Raw genomic sequence first — 20,315 nt, forward strand, 5'->3', positions numbered from 1 at the left:
GGCCCCCGGGCAGCCGTGGCCGCAGGGACAGCTCCTCTCCACCCACCTCCCCAAGCCCCGGGGGCCTGCCTAGCGGCCTCCCTCCCGCCCCGCCTCTGGCCGCCGGCGGAACCCACTCCTGCCCCGGAGCCCAGGGCCGTCCGGTCCCAGGAGCCTGCACCGGAACCCCGCCCGCGGCGCCTCCTGGGGGCCTAGCCGCGCGTTGGGCAGTGGATCCCGCGGCCCCCCTACTTCCCCCCCAGGTCCCGAGCCCGCCAGGGGGCGCGCGTCCGGCCGGCGCCCCTGCGCCCTGGGGCGAGGCGGGGGCTCGCTCCGCGCCCCGCGGCTCCGCCAATAGGAGCGCAGCAGCGGCCGGCGGTCGGGCCGCGGGAGCTGAAAACCGGGCGCGGCGCCCGCGGCCCCGTCCTCCGAGCGCGCGCCCGGTCCCTCCGGCTCAGCCGGCGCGAGGCCGCCAGACCCCATGGCCCCCGAGACGCCGGCGCCGGCCCCGGCCCCGCGCTACTTCACCTGGGACGAGGTGGCGCAGCGCTGCGGGCGCGGCCAGGAGCGGTGGCTGGTGATCGAGCGGAAGGTGTACAACGTCAGCGAGTTCGCCCGCCGGCACCCCGGAGGCTCCCGGGTGATGAGCCACTACGCGGGGCAGGATGCCACGGTGAGCGCCGCCGACCGCGAGGGGAGGAGGCGGGGCCCGCGGCCGCGGCCCGAGGTTCCGTGCGCGGGACAGGAAGCTTGGCTTCCAGAACTGAGCACCGATTCGGGTGGGGGAGCCGGCGGGGCCCGAGCGGACCTGCTGCCCAGGGATTGGGCGTCTGTGCGCACGGGGTGCCAGCGGAGGAGAGGCTGCGAACACGAGTGGGGATGGCGGCCGCCCGCTCACACCCACACACACAAAGGCCGCCGGCCCTGCGTGCGCCCTGCCTGCGGCCGCGAGTCCGCCGTCTAGAGGCGCGGCCGGCCCTGAGCGGGGCTCGGCGGGGGCTGAGGGAGGCTGCCGGGCGCCGGGACGGCGGGGCGGCCGAGGCCCAGGGAGGGAGGGCGGGATCGCGGCCGGGGCCACCCCCGCGAGCGGGCGCCGGAGAGGGAACCACTCGGGGGGGTAAGGCCCAGGCCGGAACCACCGGCGCCCGCTGTCTTGGGAGCCCCGCAAAGGGTGAAGGCGGGAGGGCGGGTGGGGAAGGGGCCGCACCGCCGGAGAGGGCTAGCGGCTGCCTGTGCACTGGGGGTGTATCAACATATACTTGGCGAGGACCCCGTAACGGCCCGCGAACCCTGTGCCGCTCGGCCGCAGCCGGACGGCGTTTTGCACCCCCAGCTGCAGTCCCGTGTGGCTACCCACGGGGTCAGTGCGCCCCGGCCCGCCCCTTCCGCTTCCCCTTCTAGACCACCCAGCCTCGGGCACCGGGCGCCTCCCGCTGGGTTCACCCTTGGGGACCCAGAGGTTGGACGTGCGCTTCGCCTTGTCCCCTCCCCTACATCCGTCTCCCCTCCCTCGCCCAGCGGCTTGCCCGTTGCTGTCTCCCCCTCCGCCCTTCCCATCAGGGCTTCCGTTTTGTCCAAGCGGAGCACCGGCGCTCCCAGGCGAGGGCCCACCTTCCCTCGCAGCCCGCCCGGGGGACAAGGCCAGAGTCTGCGCTTGTCCCGGTGGCGCCCAGACCGTGGCCGCAGGGAGGCCGAGCCGGCGCATGCGTAGGAGCAGGCGGTCCCGCCGGGGGATTTGGGGCTCCAGCTGCCTCGCCGGGCTGGCGATTGGTCCGGCTGCGTGGCGCCACCGCCGGCCCCGCCCTGGTTCCCGCCTCTCCAGTGGATCCCCCCCCCCCCCCCCCCCCGCAGCCTTGGGGCTTCCCGACCTGAGGACGTGGATCTTATCACCAAGGAACCCCGGCTCCAGTAACCAAATTAGCCGCAGGGTGTGATTAAAGCGCTAAGGAGGCCGATGGAAGGAAGGAGGGGACAAGCACAAGTTCCCAGGTCCGCTCTGGGAGCCTCGGCTCATTTTCCTGAGAATGCTGGCAGGGAGAGGGCCTAAGTCCCACCGGGAAGTGTCCCAGCCCCACCATCCCTTCGTTTCTCACCAACACCTACAGTCCCGGTAAAAGCTGTCCTTGGAGACACCGGAGGAAAGGCCAGCCCAGGGAGCTCTTTCTGTGCCCGCCCCCCCTTGGTTGGTGGGGTGCCTTTCTTACTGGACCACAGGTGCTGGGTGATCCGGGCTGCGGACACCTAGACAAGGTCTGAGCACCCTCAGGGCAGCTGGTGGGGGGAGGTGGTGTCTGACCTTCGGCAGCCTCCTTGCTGACCTTGGGTGGGAGCCCTCCCAGAGTCCAGGGGGCCGGGCTGGCTTCCTCACGGTCCTGCCTTCGCCCCACCTTTGCAGGACCCCTTTGTGGCATTCCACATCAACAAGGGCCTGGTGAGGAAGTACATGAACTCGCTCCTGATTGGAGAGCTGGCTCCGGAGCAGCCCAGCTTCGAGCCCACGAAGAATGTGAGTCGCTGCTTGCTGCCTGGAGACCCTGTGCTTGCGGAGGGGGGGGGCAGGGGGTAGAAGGGAGGCCTAGACGGGACCCTGGGTACCTGCAGCCGGTACTTCCTGGGGATCCCCGATTCTTCTGCTGAGTCAGTGGGTCACAGGCCCAAGGGAGCGGGGTCTCTGGGATCCATGGTTCCCACAAGGCCACCACCACGACCACGATCATCAACACCAAACCAATTTTGAGCACCTACGGTGCCAAGCATAACCTCCTAACCTCCTATCACCCTCAAGCGCTTACAGGTGAGAAGACTGAGGCTCAGATAAGTTAAGCCACGTGGCCAAGGGTCACACTGCCGGTAAATGGCAGCACCGGGACTTGAAGTTCCAGTGACCACCTGCTCTTTGGCGGGATCCCATAGCCCCTCCTCCCACCAGCCTCCCTCGGGCTTGTGGTGTGTTTACGGAAGACTGCACCTGCTACCTAGGTCCGGGGGGAGGGGGGGGGTACTTGAGCCTAAGACAGCGGTTCTCAACCTGTGGGTCGCGACCCCTTTGGCGGTCGAACGACCCTTTCACAGGGGTCGCCTAAGACCATCCTGCATATCAGATACTTACATGACGATTCATCACAGTAGCAACATGACAGTGATGGAGTAGCCACGAAAATAATTTTATGGTTGGGCCACACCATGAGGAACTGTATTGAAGGGGCCAGAAGGTTGAGACCCACTGGCCTCAGAGGCCCCAGGTCACCAAGCAGGGTCGCGGTGCGCTGGGGAGAATAACAGCTTCCCCCGCTTCCCTCTCCCTCAGAAAGAGCTGACCGATGAGTTCCGGGAGCTGCGGGCGGCCGTGGAGCAGATGGGGCTCATGAAGGCCAACCACGCCTTCTTCCTGCTGTGCCTGCTGCACATCCTGCTGCTGGACGCGGCCGCCTGGCTCACGCTGTGGGCCTTCGGGACGTCCTTCGTGCCCTTCGTCCTCAGTGCGGTGCTGCTCAGTGCAGTTCAGGTGAGCGCCCCCGGCTTGGCAAGAGCACGGCCGGCCCTGGCCAGTTTGGCTCAGCGGATAGAGCGTCGGCCTGGGGACCGCAGGGTCCTGGTTCGATTTCTGTCAAGGGCACGAGCCCAGGTTGTGGCTGGATCCCCAGGAGGGGGCGTGCAGGAGGCAGCCGATCAGTGACTCTCATCACTGATGTTTCTCTTTCCCTCTCCCTTCCTCTCTGAAATCAATAAAAACATATGTTTTTAAAAAAGAGCCCGGCCATGCCCAGCGTCCCCAGGGGAACCCCTCCCCTCAGGCGGGCAGAGCTGAGGACAGGCGCCATCGTCTGTGGCTTTCGCCTGCTCCTTGGTCGCCGTGCGCCTTCAGCCCTCTCCCTGCCCCTCCAGCGGCCTCTCCAGGGCTCCCCGCTTCCTGGGGGATTTCTCCCCAGGGACATTCCCGTCGGGTTCTGCCACAGCCCCGGGGTGCCAAGAACCAAGATCTGGTTTATCGGCGAAGCTTGGCTTCCTCCCGGCACAAGGCCACCCCACGTGCTGATGGTGCACGCGTGAGCTCTGACACTCGCTGCCTGGACGCAGCTGCCAGGCCTGAGCGTGTCACTCTGTCCTTCCCTGTGGTCCGGACGCTCAGCCCGTTGTAAGTCACAGGTCTCAGGCGGGGAAACGGACGGGCAGGGAAGGGAATGTGCCTGGGTCCAGCTTTCCTGTTCGTGCCACAGCCAGCGGGAGGGCCGGGCTGGCCAGCTCCTCTCCTGGCGAACTCAGTTAGGGGCCTGCAGCATCGCGGGCCTCGGCGGGTGAGGCCGAGAGGCTGCAGGCTGGTGGGAGGGACGCGGGGCCAGGAGCGGCTCTCGGCACTGACCTCTCTCGCGCAGGCGCAGGCTGGCTGGCTGCAGCACGACTTCGGGCACCTGTCTGTCTTCGGCACCTCTAGGTGGAACCACCTGCTACATCATTTCGTGATCGGCCACCTGAAGGTCAGTGGCTCGGGGCGGGGCTTTCTGAAACTCTGGCTAACGCAGGACTACCTGGGGGAGGGGGGGGCTAGGCTTTCACACTCATGCCCCCGCTTTCCCGTAGGGGGCCCCTGCCAGTTGGTGGAACCACATGCACTTCCAGCACCACGCCAAGCCCAACTGCTTCCGCAAAGACCCAGACATCAACATGCACCCCTTCTTCTTCGCCTTGGGGAAGATCCTCTCTGTGGAGGTGAGCCGGGGCGTGGGCGGGGAGGCCTGGGAGAGTGGAGACCTGCCAGCACAGAGGGCTCGGGGTATTCACAGTGCCGCCAGGGGACGGGGGGGAGACACTGGGCCGGCTGCCCGGAAGTTGTGGGAGGCAACGGGCTGCCCAGGGCAGAGTCACCTGTTCTCCAAGCGAATGAGTTCAGATCGGCAGAACAGTTACTGTGTAAGGTGCCCCAAGCTGCTGAGGACCCAAAGGGTAACCAGGGGACGGCTGCGCGAATACTCCCCTGTCCTTGAAGGTGACGGATGGCCCTCGTCGGGTGTGTTCCTGACAGCCCGACCCCAGGCAGCAGCCCTCCCCTCGGCCCCTCACTCTATTCCTCTCTTACACTTGATACCCTACTGTGTCACAGACTCCCCACCAATGCCTGGAACATTCATTCACCAGGTCCACCCTCCCACCCACCTGACCCGCCTCACTTCCCGGGTGGGCAGTGCTGGGTTTCAGTTGTCATCCGAGGTTGTGAGCAAAAACCGCAGCTGCTAAAGGAAGCGGGCGGAGACCTGGAGTGTTATTAGGAGGCTTTGCATGGCCAGCGGAGTTCTTTAAAGAGTTACTGTGGCCCTGGCTGGGTGGCTCATTGGGTGGAGCATTGTCCTATACACCAAGAGATGCGGGTGTTCGATCCCCAATTGGGGTGTGTATGGGAGGCAAGCGATGGATGTTTCTCCATTCCTCTCTCTAAAAATCAGCTGAGTGAGGATTTAAAATAAAAGCAGTGAATATAAAACCCTCCGCCCCAAGGCTCCCGGCTGCAGCCAGAGCTCTGCAGCCTGCCAGGAATCAAACGGCTTAACGCGCTCAGTCCCCGGCATGAGTCCAGCGTGGCCTGGCTCTCCGCTCCGCTATGTGGAAAGCCTTTGGCAGCCCCACCCCCTCCCCCCCACTTTTTTTGGCCTGGTTCTGAGGTTGGCGACAGGCTGCCTGTTGGTATGTCAGTAAATGGCCAGCTCTGGCAGCTTGGGCGTGGCCACCCTCGCTGGCTGTGGCTTACCTGGGCATGGATCCCTGGGCTGACCCGCCTTTGCCCCCTAGCACTCCTGGAGGACAAGGGGTACAGAGGACCCTCCACCCTAAAGAAAACCCTCTCGCTTCTCAGGGTCAAAGCACAAGGGGGCAGTTATTAGGGTCATATGGGCAGGGCTCCCCTCCATGACTGTCCCAGGAGGAGGCCAGAGCTCTGCCCACCACCCAGCCAATGACACACGCTCCTCCCAGTTTCCCCTCTCACTTAATGTTGCTTGGGGTGGGATGACCCCTATCAGCAAGCCTTGTTTTTTCTTTTCTTTCTAAATAGATTTTTATTGATTTTAGAGAGGAAGGGAGAGAGAGATAGAAACATGAATGATGAGAGAGAATCATGGATCGGCTGCCTCCTGCACGCCCCACCCTGGGGATCGAGCCCGCAACCCGGGCAAGTGCCCTAACCAGGAATCGAACTGTGACCTCCCGGTTCATAGGTCGACACTCAACCACTGAGCCACACCAGCGGGGCTCAGCAAGCCTTGTTAATACTGCTTCCAGAACCAGCCTCAAATCTATACTGACTTCCCCAGCTCCATTGCTTCCCCTCCCCAGGTCTGGTCATCCAGGATCTAGAGCAGTGATGGCGAACCTTTTGAGCTCGGCGTGTCAGCGTTTTGAAAAACCCTAACTTAACTCTGGTGCCGTGTCACATAGAGACATTTTTTGATATTTGCAACCATAGTAAAACCAAGATTTATATTTTTGATATTTATTTTATATATTTAAATGCCATTTAACAAAGAAAAATCAACCCCAAAAGATGAGTTTGCGTGTCGCCTCTGACACGCGTGTCATAGGGTCGCCATCACTGGGCTAGATTATTGCTCTAGGCTCCTTGCTGGTCTCCCTGTGACTATACTTGCCCCCTACAGACAGGGCATGCTCCCAGCCAGCCAGAGAGCCTTCCTTGTAAAGCACAAAGCCGCTCTTGCCACACCCATCGAAAGCCCCCTAGCGACTCCCCGTCACCGTTGGAATAAAAGCCAACCTCCTGCCCACCCAGGCTTCCTAAGGTCTGGCGTGATTTGGCCACCCATCCCGTTTTCTAGCCTTCTAACCATTCTCCCCTGCTGCTCCCTGTTCCCCGTCACACTGACCTTTCTGTCCCTGGATTATCCTAAGCCTTTGTCCTGGCTGTTCTCTCAGCCATCAGCGCTTTCCCCCTGAATCTTCACATTGCTGGCCCCTTCTCCTTTTTCAGTTCTCAGTTCAGGGAGGCCATTTCTGAACCCCCCCCCCCCCCCCCGCCCCAAAACACTGCCTCCCTCACTTTCTGTTACGTTTTCTTGTTTTCACTCTATAACTACAGATTTCTCACCAGCTTCCTGGCAGATTACAAATTCCACAAGGGTAGGGCTTTGTACGGTTCACCTCCATATCCCCAGCGCCCAGAACAGTGCCTGGCACAGAGTAGGTGCTCAGTAAGTACTTGTTGAGTGAATGTATCCGTCGCTAGGAAAAGAGCGCTTCCTGTAGCAGAAGGGCCTTGCGGAGAGTAGACTCGATAGATGACCTGTCACACGGTGGGTAGACGGGAAAGAAGAGCGAACAGGCATTGAGCTCTGGATGCAGCTCCTCCTGCCCGTGGTTGTCTGGTTGCCATAACCAAGTGGGGCAGCAGGAGCCGAGGAGCCACCAGGTGAGACATCAGGGCTTTGCTGTGAGGGGTGCCATGCTGGTTGGCTAACCTGGCGGCCTGGCCTCCCTCTTCAGCAGCTAGGCTTGCAAAACACCCCCACCCGCCGGGAAGAACGTTTCCGCATCTTCAGACTGCCAAGTTGTTCTTGGTTCCCTGAACGTAAATATTTGCCAAACTTTGCTTAGCTTTCAAGGGGTTTTAGAAGCTCACGTTGAAGTCAAGAGATCATAAGATTGTGATGGGAAATGCCAGGGGCCGGATGCAGAGGGACTACTGACTGTAGGAGACTCTGGTGCCAGCACAGTACCGGGGGAGAAAGGAAGGGGGAGGGGGGAGGGAACTGGAAACCCCACGGCGAAGCTGTCTTTGGATGGACATGAGGGTCCTGAGGACCTGGAGACACTGTTGTGCACGCATCTCGCGTGGGCATGGGCCACTGAGCTGCACAACTGGTGTGGCCCCCCTGGCTTCACGTGCCGGGTGCCGGAGGTAAGCCTGGGCCTGCCGGCGCCCTCCAGCAGCAGCAGCAGCAGCCCTGGAGTCGGCCTGAGCCGAGCCAAGGTCAAAGGGGGAGGGGAGTAGTGACTGGGCCGGGGGAGTTGATTTGTTTGCTTTTCTTCGCAGCTTGGGAAACAGAAGAAAAAGTACATGCCGTACAACCACCAGCACAAATACTTCTTCCTGAGTGAGTGTCCTCATTCACCACCGGGACTCCCTCCCTCCGGGGGCGTGCGGGCGGGGCGAAGCATGTGAGGGGGAGAGGAGTCTGCCCTCTCAGCTCAGGGTCAGCACTGAGCCTCATGTTGGGTCAGGTTCCTCCAGTCCCACCCTGGCTTCCGCCGGAGAACTGAATGGGGGGCGGGGGGGGGGGCGGGGGGGCATCCCAATTAAAACCTCACCTCGAAACTTGTCGGAGACCTGGGTCAAGGTGACTCAGTGGGGCGTGGTCCCACCCCAGAGACTTGAAGGTGTAGCTGTGGAGGTTTGGGCCCGAAGAGGGATTGGAGGGGTTGTTGGAAAGCGGAGGAAACTTCTTTCTGAAGACGCTACGTGCTCCCTGCTTTGAAACTGCTCTACACTGCCTCCAGCTGGAGTTTCACAGGAAGGGCGGGAGGGTCCCATCAGTCCCAGTTTAGTTCGGAGGAATTTATCCCAGCTGCCTGCTGCCGGCCATCCCCACTGGAGAGGGGGATGACAGCGGGTAGCGCAGAACCGTCCAGAAGGAAGGATGTTGGAAGGCATGCCCCCTCAGGGGCGGGGAGCCATGGTAGGCGTGGTAATGGGGGGTTGTGCAGAGAAGGGGCAGCACACTGGACATTGTCCCCCTCTTTAGCTCCCAGTTTTAAGGGAGGCACCTCCCCCCCTCTCCACAGCTGACCGTGGGGTTTTGGGTTGGGTGGGAGTGAGCTTTTAGTCCATGAGGGAGCAGCAGTCCATGAGGGGCCCCCCATCCACACACACACACACACGCACGCACGCACGCGCACACGCTCCTGCCCCCTCACCTGCATGGTGGAGCAGCCAGGAACGCAGGGCAGCTGCTGGCAAGGGCAGGCACAGGGTCAGTAGAAGGCCCGGCAGCCCTGGCAGGGGCAGGGCTGTCGCCAGGACACGGGGGAGTGTTAGCCAGCCCCTGGAAAGGCACAGGAGCAGAGCAGGTCGCCACTCCCACCCCGCCCCCTGCTGGCATCCTCTTGGGAGACTGCCTTCTGCAGACCTGCGTTCATGCCCACCTCCAGTGCCTGCTGGTTCCCGTGGATGGGGAGTGCCAAGGCAGCAGGGGCAACAGGAGGAGATGGCAGAGATGCTGGAGGCCATCCCTCCAGCACCCGCCAGCCCTTTAGTGACCCTCGTGCTGCTCACACCTCCCCCCGGTCTCCATTTCCTCCCCAGTTGGGCCCCCGGCCTTGCTACCTCTCTACTTCCAGTGGTACATCTTCTACTTCGTTGTCCAGCGGAAGAAGTGGGTGGTGAGTCTCCTGACCCTTTGTCCCCAGTTCCCCGGGGGAGGGAAAGGGCCCTCCAGGGGAACCCACGGAGGTTGACTCCAGGCCTGAAGCAGAGCAAAACCAGGTGTAGGTCTCCCTTATCTGTCGGCGGGTGGCTCGGACTCCCCCCCAGCGCCCTGTTCCACTCGGCAGTCTCTCCTGAGGTCCTTGGCTGGGCTTGGCCAGGGGCAGGCTGGGGAGTGGGGAGGACGAGTGAGAGGCGGCGCCCGCTCCCAGGAAATTTCTGGCGGAGCAGGTGGAGGGTGTGGTTGACACTGGGGATGAGGTTCAGGCAGAGGGTCCGACACTCAGCTGGATAAGAGGCGTCAGAAAGGCTCTGTCACGTCACCTGTGCAGCCGCCTCTGGGGGACAGATAGGTGCGGGCGGGGATGGCCTCTGAGCTGAGCAGCTGACATTCTCTGGGGGACTCAGGTGTCGGGGAGGAGCCTGGTGCAGAAAAGCGATTGGAGATTGGACCAGGCACTGCATGACCTGAGCCCGATGCTGGGGGACTCGCTAGCAGCACGATGAAGGACGTGGCTGGGTTGGGAGGAGCAGGCGGCAAGGAGAGCCTGTAGCCATGGCGTCCATGAAGGGACAGGCAAGGCGGGCTGGGGTGCCACTAGGAATGGGAGGAAGGAGCCGCGGCACTAGACCCTGCAGGACACCGACAATTACTGAGTGTCCCAGTCTGGGGACCAGGGAGGGGCCACACCAGGTGACGTGGGAGGAGAGGAGGGAGCGCTGTGCCCGTCCTCACGCTCTGCCTCTCCGCAGGACCTGGCCTGGATGATCACCTTCTACGTCCGCATCGCCCTCACTTACGTGCCGTTGCTGGGGGTGAAGGGCCTCCTGGGCCTTTTCTTCGTGGTCAGGTAGTGGCAGGCGGGGGCAGCGGGTGGCGGAGAAGAGGAGATGTTGGAACCAGTCTGGTGGGGGCTGTGTGGGGCGTTGGCCCGGGAAGGTGGCCAGGCTGGAGCAGGTCCCTGCGGGAGAGGGACTCTGAGCTCTGCTTGTCCTGTCTTATCCCCACCAGGTTCCTGGAAAGCAACTGGTTTGTGTGGGTGACACAGATGAACCATATCCCCATGCACATTGACCACGACCAGAACAGGGACTGGGTCTCCACCCAGGTAAGGGACAGTGACCTGGAAGAACGAGGCCTGACACAGCTAAGAAAAAGGGGGGGTGGGCAGAGACGCGGGGAGGGGACCGGGGAGCAGTAACAACACAAGTTCCGGCAGCATCGCCTCATTAGCTTGACGCTTCTCCAGCCACCACGTGGAGGGGAGTGACCGGGGACAGTCCCACAGCCCCGCCGCTCAGACAGCGTGGCCTGAAAGGGCTGGACTGGCCTTTGCATCTGGTACCCAGAGCCGTGCCCTCCCCTCCCCTCCCCTCCTCCTCCAGCTCCAGGCAACGTGCAACGTGCACAAGTCGGCCTTCAATGACTGGTTCAGTGGGCACCTCAACTTCCAGATTGAACACCAGTAAGTAGACACCGGAAGCAGGGCCTTGGGCAGGGTCCACGGGTGCGGGGGGTGGGGGGGCCAAGGAGCAGAAGCCCTGACTGCCCGTTCTGCCCGAAGCCTTTTCCCCACGATGCCGCGACACAATTACCACAAAGTGGCTCCCCTGGTGCGCTCCCTGTGTGCCAAGCACGGCATCGAGTACCAGTCCAAGCCCCTGCTCGCGGCCTTCGCGGACATTGTTCGGTGAGTATCCAAGCCTGGGGCGGTGGCTGGTGGGGAGGGAAGCGGGCAGGGCGGGGGGGGCTGGCGAAGTGTGGGGCCGGAGTGATAGGAAGGTTTCCCCCGTGGAATGGAAATCACCGAGGCCAAAGCAGGGCGCTCTGCGTGGCCAAGTCAGTCCTCTGCTCTTGTGTGGCCCCAGCTCTTTCTCAGACAGAGGGGAAGGGAGGGGGCCTCAAGCCATGGACACGGGCTTCCAGACCTCTGTGAGACTCTGTGAGAGTCCCCACTACCTTTCTAGTGGGTGGGTTGGCTTTGGGGCTCAGCCCTGCCCTGCCCCCCTCACCGCCTGCTCCCATCTTCTCCCTGCAGCTCCCTGAAGGAGTCGGGGCAGCTCTGGCTGGATGCCTACCTTCACCAATAACAGCAGCCCCCCTCCCGGAAGAGGAGCCTCCGGAGCCAACGCAGAAGGAAGCCCCAGGGACAGGCCACTACAATCCTAACATCCAGAGGGGGGCAGTTTGAGATCGAGGCTCGGGCTCAGACCCCTCCCCTTGACCTTCTAGGCAGATTTAGGACCCAAAGAGGGAGGGGAACATGCCAGCCCCTGGAGGAAGGGGTGGAGCTCTTAGGGCAGGGATGAGTTTGTTTCTTTTTTCTAGTGTCAGATGTAGGTGGTTGGTGAGCAAGAGGGAGTCGGGAAGGTGTGAGGAGAATAGGGAGGACCAACTGGGCCCAGAAGTCAGGAAGTTCAGCAGTAAAATTCCACCCAGAAAGGGGTGAGCTCATCTTCCTGGTCCACGACACCCTCCTTTGCAAACCTGAGGTCCGCAGGGCGGAGGGAGGTGGAGCAGCTGAACCTTTGTAGCCAGACTTAGGAAGCATCAGTGCTTAGAACTCCGAGGCCAGCCTCATGCAGTGCCTGGGGGCTCAGCTCACTCTAGCGCCACAAAGTCTGTGACCTCCAAGAGCCTCAGGTTCCTGGAGAAGCAGTTTCTCCACTTTTAGAAGTACGCAGGGCAGAGGCGGGCTGTGGTATGGAAGACATCTGGCCCCGAAGGATCCTGCTGACGTTGGGCCCGTGTTCCACCCAGAGTCCCAAGGGAGCATTAGGTCCTCGGTCCTGCCAAAATGTCAGCAGAGAGTTACTGGCCATTAAGACTCCCTTCGGCTTTTCGCCTCCTCTGACCAGCACCTGAGGAGAGACACATTCCCAGGTCAGGGCGGCCACTTCCTGCTCCATCAGCAAGTGAGCAGACGGGGCACCTTGATTTTCTCCTCCTGAGACAGACGGGGGCCTAGTGGGTTCCCTTTGCTTCCCTCCCTGTAACGCCAAGTTTAATACAACAGCGTCCGTGAGCACAAGGGGCCACGCGGGGAGACACCGACCCACCAGGCAGGAGGGGACCCAGGGCTGGGCGTAGAGAGGATGGGGCTGGAAGAATCCCTTCATGTGGGTCATCTACAGCATCGCTGAGCAGGAGCAGCGGGGCTCAGTGTAACCGCTTCCTAGCTCTAACCCAGAAACAGGCATCTCACTGTCAGCTCTGTTCAGGGGTCTCTCTGCTGACCAGCTAGGAATTTAGGAGGGTCTCTCATTAGTTTAATACAGAGATGCCATTTTTAAATCTGCTTTTTAAAAGAGAAAGTTTAACCCATCTCTAGAGAGCAAGCAGGAGTGTGCCCCAGGAGTCTGGCCTTAACTGCAGAACTTATCAGCGTCACACCCTCTCTGCTCCCTGCACCCGTGCCATTCAGCACCCACCCCAGGCGGATTGAGCCTTTGGGGGCCCCGGGAGAGTTGGCTGTTAGTTTTGGGAGACGTTGGGAGGGGACTAGAGGCACCACCTGTGGAAAGGGTGTTGTGATTAGAGGTTTGTCAAAACAAAAATGTAAAAAAAAACAGAGAAATGGGGGGAACAGGTAACAGAGGAGTTCGGATCTTTTTCATTTGGGCAGAACCTGGTTTAAATTAGACAATTGAAGCATTGGCTTCCTCACTCCAAAATGGGTGCTGACCCCCTCCCCCCGCCCCCCAGCTCCCCGCTACCTGAGGTGGGTGTGCTGTCACCAGCTGCCAAGCTCTCTGGCTTTGGGCCCAGGCTGAGCAAACCCAGCGAAGCTACCTGAGCCAAGTCCAGGTCCTCAAAGCACCTCAAACATGTGGCCTTCTCCTTAGCCTGGGCCAGTGTGGTCTCACATGGCCAATAACGGACACACCAGTGACGAAGGGCTCCGACGGTCACAGTGGGAACATGAGTGATCTTAAATCCCATGACAGCTGAGCAGACAGGCTGAGACAGAACAAGTCGCCTCCGGTCACAGATTGTGGCAGAACTAACATTTGAACTCACTTTTGAAAAACTCCCAACATCTGCGTTTGTCTGTTCCTTTCATCTTCCTCCCACTTGGCCAGGGGCATTTTCTGTAACCAGGCCCAGCATCGCTATCTTTTTGTACCCGCCAACTTTGTTACCACGTCCTAACGGAGGGAAGCTGAGAAATAAAGTGGATTTTGACCAAATGAAGGCTCCTCGCTTGCAACCCACAGCGCTCCCCTGTGTATGTCTGTCCAAAGGACTCCCTGTGCCTGTTCTTGAAGCCACTGTATGTCTATGGGTCTAAGTTCTTTCTGAACATGTTTCGAACGTGAACCCCCACACAGCCTGCCCTTTGCATAGGCCCCCTGGGCAGAACGAACGTCAGGAAACCCAGGGAACAGCACAGGTGGACTATGGCAAGGAAAGGAAAAGCCAGCCCCTTCCCAGGACGCCCGTGTTCAAATGCTAGAGACACTAGGTTTTCCGTGCATCCCTCCTGTGAGGCAGTGCCCTCACCCCTGAACTCATTTCTAGTCTCAGTGTACACGGGTGGTCCCTGTAAGTCTGCTTTTTGCCTAAATCTTCCTCTGCAGACATAATGCCTCAGAGCTGGACTGCAAAGCAGTGCTTTTCTAACCGCCATCCTACTGGAACAGCAATCTTTGAGCCAGCATATTAGAATATGCTAAATAAAAACGGGCAGACTTCTCACTGGTCTAAGTAACCCTTTGAGTGCCAACCAATATCCTAGGAACTATGCTAAAATTGCCAAAGCATTTTTGCTGATTTTACAGCAGTTTAGGAAAAAAATGAATCGCAAGTAAATGAAGTTACATATTCAAAAACTTAAGGAAACCTTTACTACATTGACACATTTAGCAATATCATCGCTAATAAAAGCAGACTTAGAACGGGACGCCATTTCGGCATTTTGGTGAATGGAGGAGCGCAAATGGACATGAGATTAGCAAGAGAAAAACCACCAAACTTAGCACCTGTGTTGGGAACCCAGCCACAGAGACTCCATAGGCGCTGGAGGTTCGGAGATAAACAGGGAGCATGGACACACAAGCCGTTCTGAGCTAGGGACTAGGTAAGTGCCTTGGGGCTTCCAAGGGTCACTGCAGGACAAGAGCAGACCTACTGTTTTGTTGTTTTTCTGAGAAAAAAAATCCAAATGCGAAAAAAGTTTGTCCCGACCTACAGAGACGTTATCTGAGTGAAAAGAACGCTATATTCTGCCTACTTTTATAAATACTACAAAATTAGAAAATCAGACAAGACAGCTCCCCACCAAGTTCTATCAGGATTACAAGTCTTGCAAAGTACAGAAACATCCCCTCTCCATGAGAAACAGCAACCTGGACCGGAGGTCCCAAAGGAACAAGGAAGTGACGTTTAAAGCAGCTTCTGCAATTTGCAAAATGGTGAATGCTCCAATGCTAGAATAGCAGCTTATCTAGTCGGGTGGGGATCGTCCAGCCCAGGCTGTATTAGCCCACAAAATCATTTGATCTGGTCCTGCCCAGGCACTAGGGGTGAGTTAAGTGTTGGACCAATTATAGCAAGGCTGTTTTTGTTGTTGTTAATCCTCAGAGAATATTTTTCCATTGATTTTTTTTTTTTTTTAAAGAAACAATGTGAGAGAAACACATCGATTGGTTGCTTCCTGCACAAGACCCTGACCAGGGCCCAGGCCGGGGAGGTGCCTGCAACCAAGGTAAATGCCCTTGACCGAAATCGAACCCGGAACCTTTTGGCCCGCAGGCCAATGCTCTAGCCGCTGAGCCAAACCGGCTAGAGCAGGCTGATTTTTAAGTTGGTAATTTTGTATGGTCTGTGAATGATGTTACAAATATCCAAATGGCCTTGGCAGAAAAAGGGTCCCCATCCCTGACTAAATTGTGAGTAGTTCTCAAAGGAGTTCCTTTATCTCACACAGTAGGTGGAAAACTGGTAACTGTTCCTAGCAAGATAAACTGGCATCCTCCAAATGGCTGAAGTACCTACCGCCCAAGTTCCTTTAGCCATTCAATGGGGGCGTAGCGCCATCTTGTGGCCACGCTCAAACCACCTGTTAGTAGGGTACAATTCCAGCATGTTATGTTAGGAATGAAAAGAACACTATATTCTGCCTACTTTTATTGACTTCTTTTTTCATACATTTAAAACAAAAATAGCACATGACAATAGCATCTTATCCCAAAGCTTCAACTCAGCTGACTGCCTCAGAGAGGCCATGAGAACTAAGCCACCTTATGCCTCTGAATAACTAACTAAAGATTCAAGTTACAATGCAAGTTCAAGTTTCTGCCCAGCCGAGATACACAGCCAGTAATGAAACCCACATTTCGAATTCCAGGGACTCTAGCTCACCGCCTGTCATTTCTCAGTAGCCCTTCCTATCTGTTTAGACTGAATCTCCCTGCTGGCTCTCCTTCAGGGTGGGTCCAGGCCGAACCAGAGAGAAAAGTGCAGACTGGCTCCACCATCACTGGCTAACAGCTGGCCAGCGAGGACATCATCTCCATTCGGTCCTTCGTCTCCACCATGTATCTTCCTCTCCCTCCCTCAACACTTGTTGCTATGACTTTTATGTAACAGTGGGTTCAGAGTTCATTAAGTTGACTGAAGGGTGGTGTGAGCCTGGCATATTTTCCTGAGCTACAATAGAAGAAAACAGAGTACTCTGTGGCCTTCCTGCCATAAGATCAAGTAAAAAGGGACAAGCACTACCGAGAAGGGCAGTCCTGGAGAAGCAATGCAATCCCCTCCCTGCCCCAAGCAGGTTTCTCTAGCACTAGCTCTTGAGGGTACAAAGCAGGTATTCCAGGGTCAAGGAGGTATAATGAAGGGAAACGCATTTATTTCCCCCTTTTAAACTTCCCTGCTGCCCCAGTCTTTGCCTTCTTCTTAGCGGATCCCTTGGGTTCTGGCTCCTTGCGCTTGGCTGAAGAGAGCGAGCCGGTGACCTTGAAGAAGTCTTCCAGGCGGCCCTGGGTGCTGCCTTGGCGACTCTTGTTCAGCCGCTTGACCCCGCTGCGGATTCGCTCCTCGGAGAACTGCTTTTCGCCACACATGAACTTGACGAGCTCCTCTTCCTTCGGCTCACTCCACTTCAGTTCCACAGACTCTGGGTCCAGCACCTCCGGCGCCAGGAACAGCTGCTGGGCCTCCTTGTGGAGCCAGTTCTCTGGCACAGGGTACTTGTTGGGGTCAAGTCGACGCACAATCTCCTCGATGCTCTTGTGCTTCTGGATGAGGTCCACGGCCCGCTTGGGCCCAATGCCCCGAATGCTCTCACAGTAGTCGCTGCCCAGCAGGATGCACAGGTCCACAAACTGCTCCTGGTTCAGGCCCAGCTCCTGCAGAATCCGGCTCAGGTGAAACTCCTGGATGGGCAGCTTCTTGGCCTCGCTGGCAGTCAGGTGCCGCATGAGCACAGGGCTGCCGAAGGTCAGACAATCCATGTCCTCCGTGGCCGCAGCGTAGACTTTGCCAGCCTTCACCAGGGCTGCGCAGCTGGCCTCTGCCTCACTGGGCGCATCGAGGTACGGGATGCCCATGAGGCTCAGGAGGTGCTTGCACTCATCGTTGTGCTGCTTGGTGACCTTCACCAGCCGCTTAGTGAACTTCTCCACTTCCTCCTCGGCCCCGGCGGCCTGGGCCTGATGCAGCTGCTTCTCCGCCTCAGCCCGCCGCTCACTGCGCTTGGCCAGCTCACCCGACTTGAGCTGCGGCGGCTTGCCGTCAAAGACATACACGGGCTTGATGCCATTCTCTATCATGCGGATGGTGCGGTAGAACATGCCCATCAGGTGGCTGGTGGTCTCACCCTCCTCATTCTGCAGCACGTCCCCACCCTGGCGAACAGCAATCAGGAACTGATAGATGCTCATGGAGGCATCGATGGCCACCTTGCGGCCAAAGTAGCTCTTGATGTCATTCTCCCGAATGGCACTGGGGGCCACATCAGCGATCAGTTTGGCCAGGCCTTGAATGCCCATAGCAGGAGGGACAGCTGAAAAAGAAAGGCAAGTAACACAAGGAGGAACTTGAAGGATGAAATAATAATAATAATAATAATAATAATAATAATAATAATAAGGTTATATTGGTGCTATCTAACCAATTTGTCATGCCTTTAGCTAAACAAATTTAACACAACTTTTTGTTAAATTTTGGAAACCAAGTTAGCACTGCAGAAGATGAAAAGATGAAGAAAACAAGATTTCCATTGGCAAGAAACTTACAGTCTGGCAAGGAACTCGATTCAATACTAACTTCTTGAGTAGAACTAAATTGGGCGCTAAGAGGAATAAGACGCTGTTGAGGTCCTTAAGGGACTTCACATTTTGTGCCTAAAGCAGCGACAGGACTAGCATAGGGGCTAAGCAGACATCTGCATCCATATCATGCAAAATCCAGAGTGTGCCTGGCCCAACTCGAGCAGTCCAGGGACCATAAGGGCAGAACTGAGCCCCGCGGGACAGGCAAGTACTGGTCAGGGCCATGGCTGAGTAGCTCAGTCGGTTAGAGCATCATCCAGATAAGCCAGGGCTGCAGTGCAGGTTCTACCCCCGGTCAGGGCACACACAAGAATCAACCAGTGAATGCATCAATCAGTGGAACAACAAATAGATGTTTCTCCCTCTTGCCTTTCTTCTCGCTCTAAAAATCTATTTAAAACACACACACAACTGGTTAGGCAAAGGTGAGATGAGACAATTACCAAAGCAACCACAATTCACAGCTGAATGTGTAAAGTGGTGAAATAAACATGACTACCCATCTTCTTGCCATACGTGCAAACCACACTTATTCTTCCCCAAATCATCCCTCCGCCTTCCTCCCCTAAGCAGCCGTGACGGCTACAGCCAAACACACATCCAGGTGTTGCCGTGATGGCATTTTTGTAGATGAGGCTCACATTTGCAATCTGTTGACTTTAAATAAGAGAGATTGCTCTCCGCGTGGCAGGGGTCTCATCCAGCTCGTCTGAACAACCTTAGCAGCAAAAACGGAGGTCGTGCCCTGCGATTTTGGACTTGCCAACCCCTCCAATCACCTGACCAGTGGTCGGCAAACTCATTAGTCAACAGAGCCAAATATCAACAGGACAATGATGGAAATTTCTTTTGAGAGCCAAGTTTGTTAAACTTAAACGATATAGGTAGGTACACTGTTATTAACTTAATGAGGGTACTCCTAAGGCTTAGGAAGAGCCACACTCAAGGGGCCAAAGAGCCGCATGTGGCTCTCGAGCCGCAGTTTGCCGACCACGGCCTAAGCCAATTCCTTAAAGTAAGTCTCTCTAGGTGGCTCCAATAGGGGCAGAAACAGAAGGCTGGGGAACCAGCTGGAATTGTAAGGAATGTTAATCATGCTCTGTTCACCGTGACTGCTTTATTCTGAGTAAAGGCGGCGCGTTCTAACCGGGCTGGCAGCCGCGCCTGGGACCTGTGCTCACCAGGCAACGCAGCCCGCCCTCCCCATCGTGGAAAGATGAACATCTTTGCTGCAGAAACCAGAATCGCCCGCCCTTTGCAGACCCCAGCCCTGCTGCACACCTGCAGGCCTTTGCACACCTCCAGCCTGCTTCCCCGCCCAGCTGGCTACTCCACCCTGGACCCAATGCAAGCAGCTGGCCTATGGGGGGTGCAGAGCAGGTCTTTGTGGCTGACCTGCTGTGCTCTCCCCATACCGCTGGCAGGATTGGAATACGCGCTCATATATGACTCAATCCGTCTCTGCTTAAATGGCTCAAGCAGTGGGAGGCGGCTCGGACCCACGGATCCCCCGGTTACAGGTCCCTGTGCTATGCATCTATTTGTTCTTTCCCGGGAGAACCCCGACGCAGACAGCAGCCCTAAGAATGGGAGTGATGGCTGTTCCTACCTCGATGCTGCCAGGAGGTCTAAGTCTTCCCCTTGTCTGCTCGCTCCACCACCGAGTCCCCAACGGGAACTCCATGGCTCCCACCCACCCCAGGCCCTGACCTAGTCACCCCGCCCTGGGTCGCGCTTCTGTGGTTCAGGCCCCTTCACACCTAAAAAAAACCACCACTCTCATAATTATTTTTGCTCCTTCCACCCAAACCTGTCCTTTCATCCACTTAAAAGAGCTTTGCGTGTGTCATCACGTGCCCATGGTGGTCTGTGTCCAACACCCGGCGAACCATTACACCAGGCCTTCCAATGGCCCCGCTCTCCCCTCCCAGGTCCTTTCGAAAAGCATCAGCGACCCGGCGGCGTCCCTTCTCGTGAAGTGCAAGCACCTCGCCGGGCACCACACCTTCTATCTCGGCTCTGGTCCCCCCCCCCCCCCCCCCGCCGCCGGGGCCCCCAGGAGGCCCGTGCCCGGCGACCTGCGACCCTGCACAGCACCCAGCGGCGGGGTCTCCACGAGGAGGTTTAAAACTGCTTCTCATCAGGATCTCAGTCAAAACACGCACGACCCCGGGAGGTGGAGTCATTCTCCTCTTTCTAAATAAAGAGGCTCAGAGCTTCTCGTCCCACAGCGGGGAAGTGGCGGGACAGCACCCGCGCCCGCCCCGCGCGGAGCCGGCCCCGACAGCGCCCAGCGCACCGCAGGCCCCGCCACTCTCGGGGACGCCTCCCAGGGGGTCTCACCTGGTCTTGGGGGCGCGAGGGCTCGGCAGCTAGCAGCTGGCGGCTGGCGCGGTGTCGCCCAGGACAGTCCTCCGTCCCGCTCTCGCCTCCGCTCGCCCGCGGGTCCCTCTAGCTCCGCCGCCTTCCAAAGCCCGCGCTCCCGTCACGTGACCCGCCGCTGCGCACAGCCTCCTGGGAAGCGCAGTGCAGGCCCGACCGCTCGGCCCGCCTTTCCCTCACGGCAAACAGCCCCGGCTAGGTGAACGCACTCCCTCGGCGACCCTTCCTCACCCTGCTCCACCGCTGGCCCTCA

The 20,315-nt window shown here is 58.4% G+C and overlaps 2 protein-coding genes across 2 annotated transcripts; one reads left to right on the forward strand and one right to left on the reverse strand.

The window, feature by feature from the left end:
* Positions 1–317: 317 nt before the first annotated feature.
* Positions 318–13,594, forward strand: FADS1 (fatty acid desaturase 1). The gene is made up of 12 exons (XM_036295665.1): positions 318–652; positions 2,375–2,485; positions 3,287–3,484; positions 4,353–4,454; positions 4,558–4,686; positions 8,015–8,075; positions 9,284–9,360; positions 10,157–10,254; positions 10,416–10,512; positions 10,790–10,869; positions 10,969–11,094; positions 11,443–13,594. Exons 1-12 carry the CDS (start codon positions 461–463, stop codon positions 11,492–11,494), a joined length of 1,323 nt encoding a protein of 440 aa, XP_036151558.1. The 5' UTR covers positions 318–460; the 3' UTR covers positions 11,495–13,594.
* A 1,926-nt stretch (positions 13,595–15,520) lies between these two features.
* FEN1 (flap structure-specific endonuclease 1) lies at positions 15,521–20,299 on the reverse strand. Its single transcript, XM_036295666.1, has 2 exons — positions 20,024–20,299; positions 15,521–17,412 (listed from the first exon to the last, which is right to left on the reverse strand). Exon 2 carries the CDS (start codon positions 17,396–17,398, stop codon positions 16,256–16,258), a length of 1,143 nt encoding a protein of 380 aa, XP_036151559.1. The 5' UTR covers positions 17,399–17,412; positions 20,024–20,299; the 3' UTR covers positions 15,521–16,255.
* Positions 20,300–20,315: the final 16 nt, after the last annotated feature.

The sequence above is a fragment of the Myotis myotis genome, unplaced genomic scaffold, assembly GCF_014108235.1.
Source record: "Myotis myotis isolate mMyoMyo1 unplaced genomic scaffold, mMyoMyo1.p scaffold_m19_p_27, whole genome shotgun sequence".
Lineage (NCBI taxonomy): Eukaryota > Metazoa > Chordata > Mammalia > Chiroptera > Vespertilionidae > Myotis > Myotis myotis.

What these genes read in the sequence shown, in the direction of transcription:
- FADS1 (XM_036295665.1), top strand. Translation starts at nt 461, where the DNA reads ATGGCCCCCGAGACGCCGGCGCCGGCCCCGGCCCCGCGCTACTTCACC. An exon ending in ACGCGGGGCAGGATGCCACG is followed by an intron (nt 653 to 2,374) that starts GTGAGCGCCGCC and finishes CCACCTTTGCAG; the next exon opens with GACCCCTTTGTGGCATTCCA. An exon ending in GCACAAATACTTCTTCCTGA is followed by an intron (nt 8,076 to 9,283) that starts GTGAGTGTCCTC and finishes TTTCCTCCCCAG; the next exon opens with TTGGGCCCCCGGCCTTGCTA.
- FEN1 (XM_036295666.1), bottom strand. Translation starts at nt 17,398, where the DNA reads ATGGGCATTCAAGGCCTGGCCAAACTGATCGCTGATGTGGCCCCCAGT.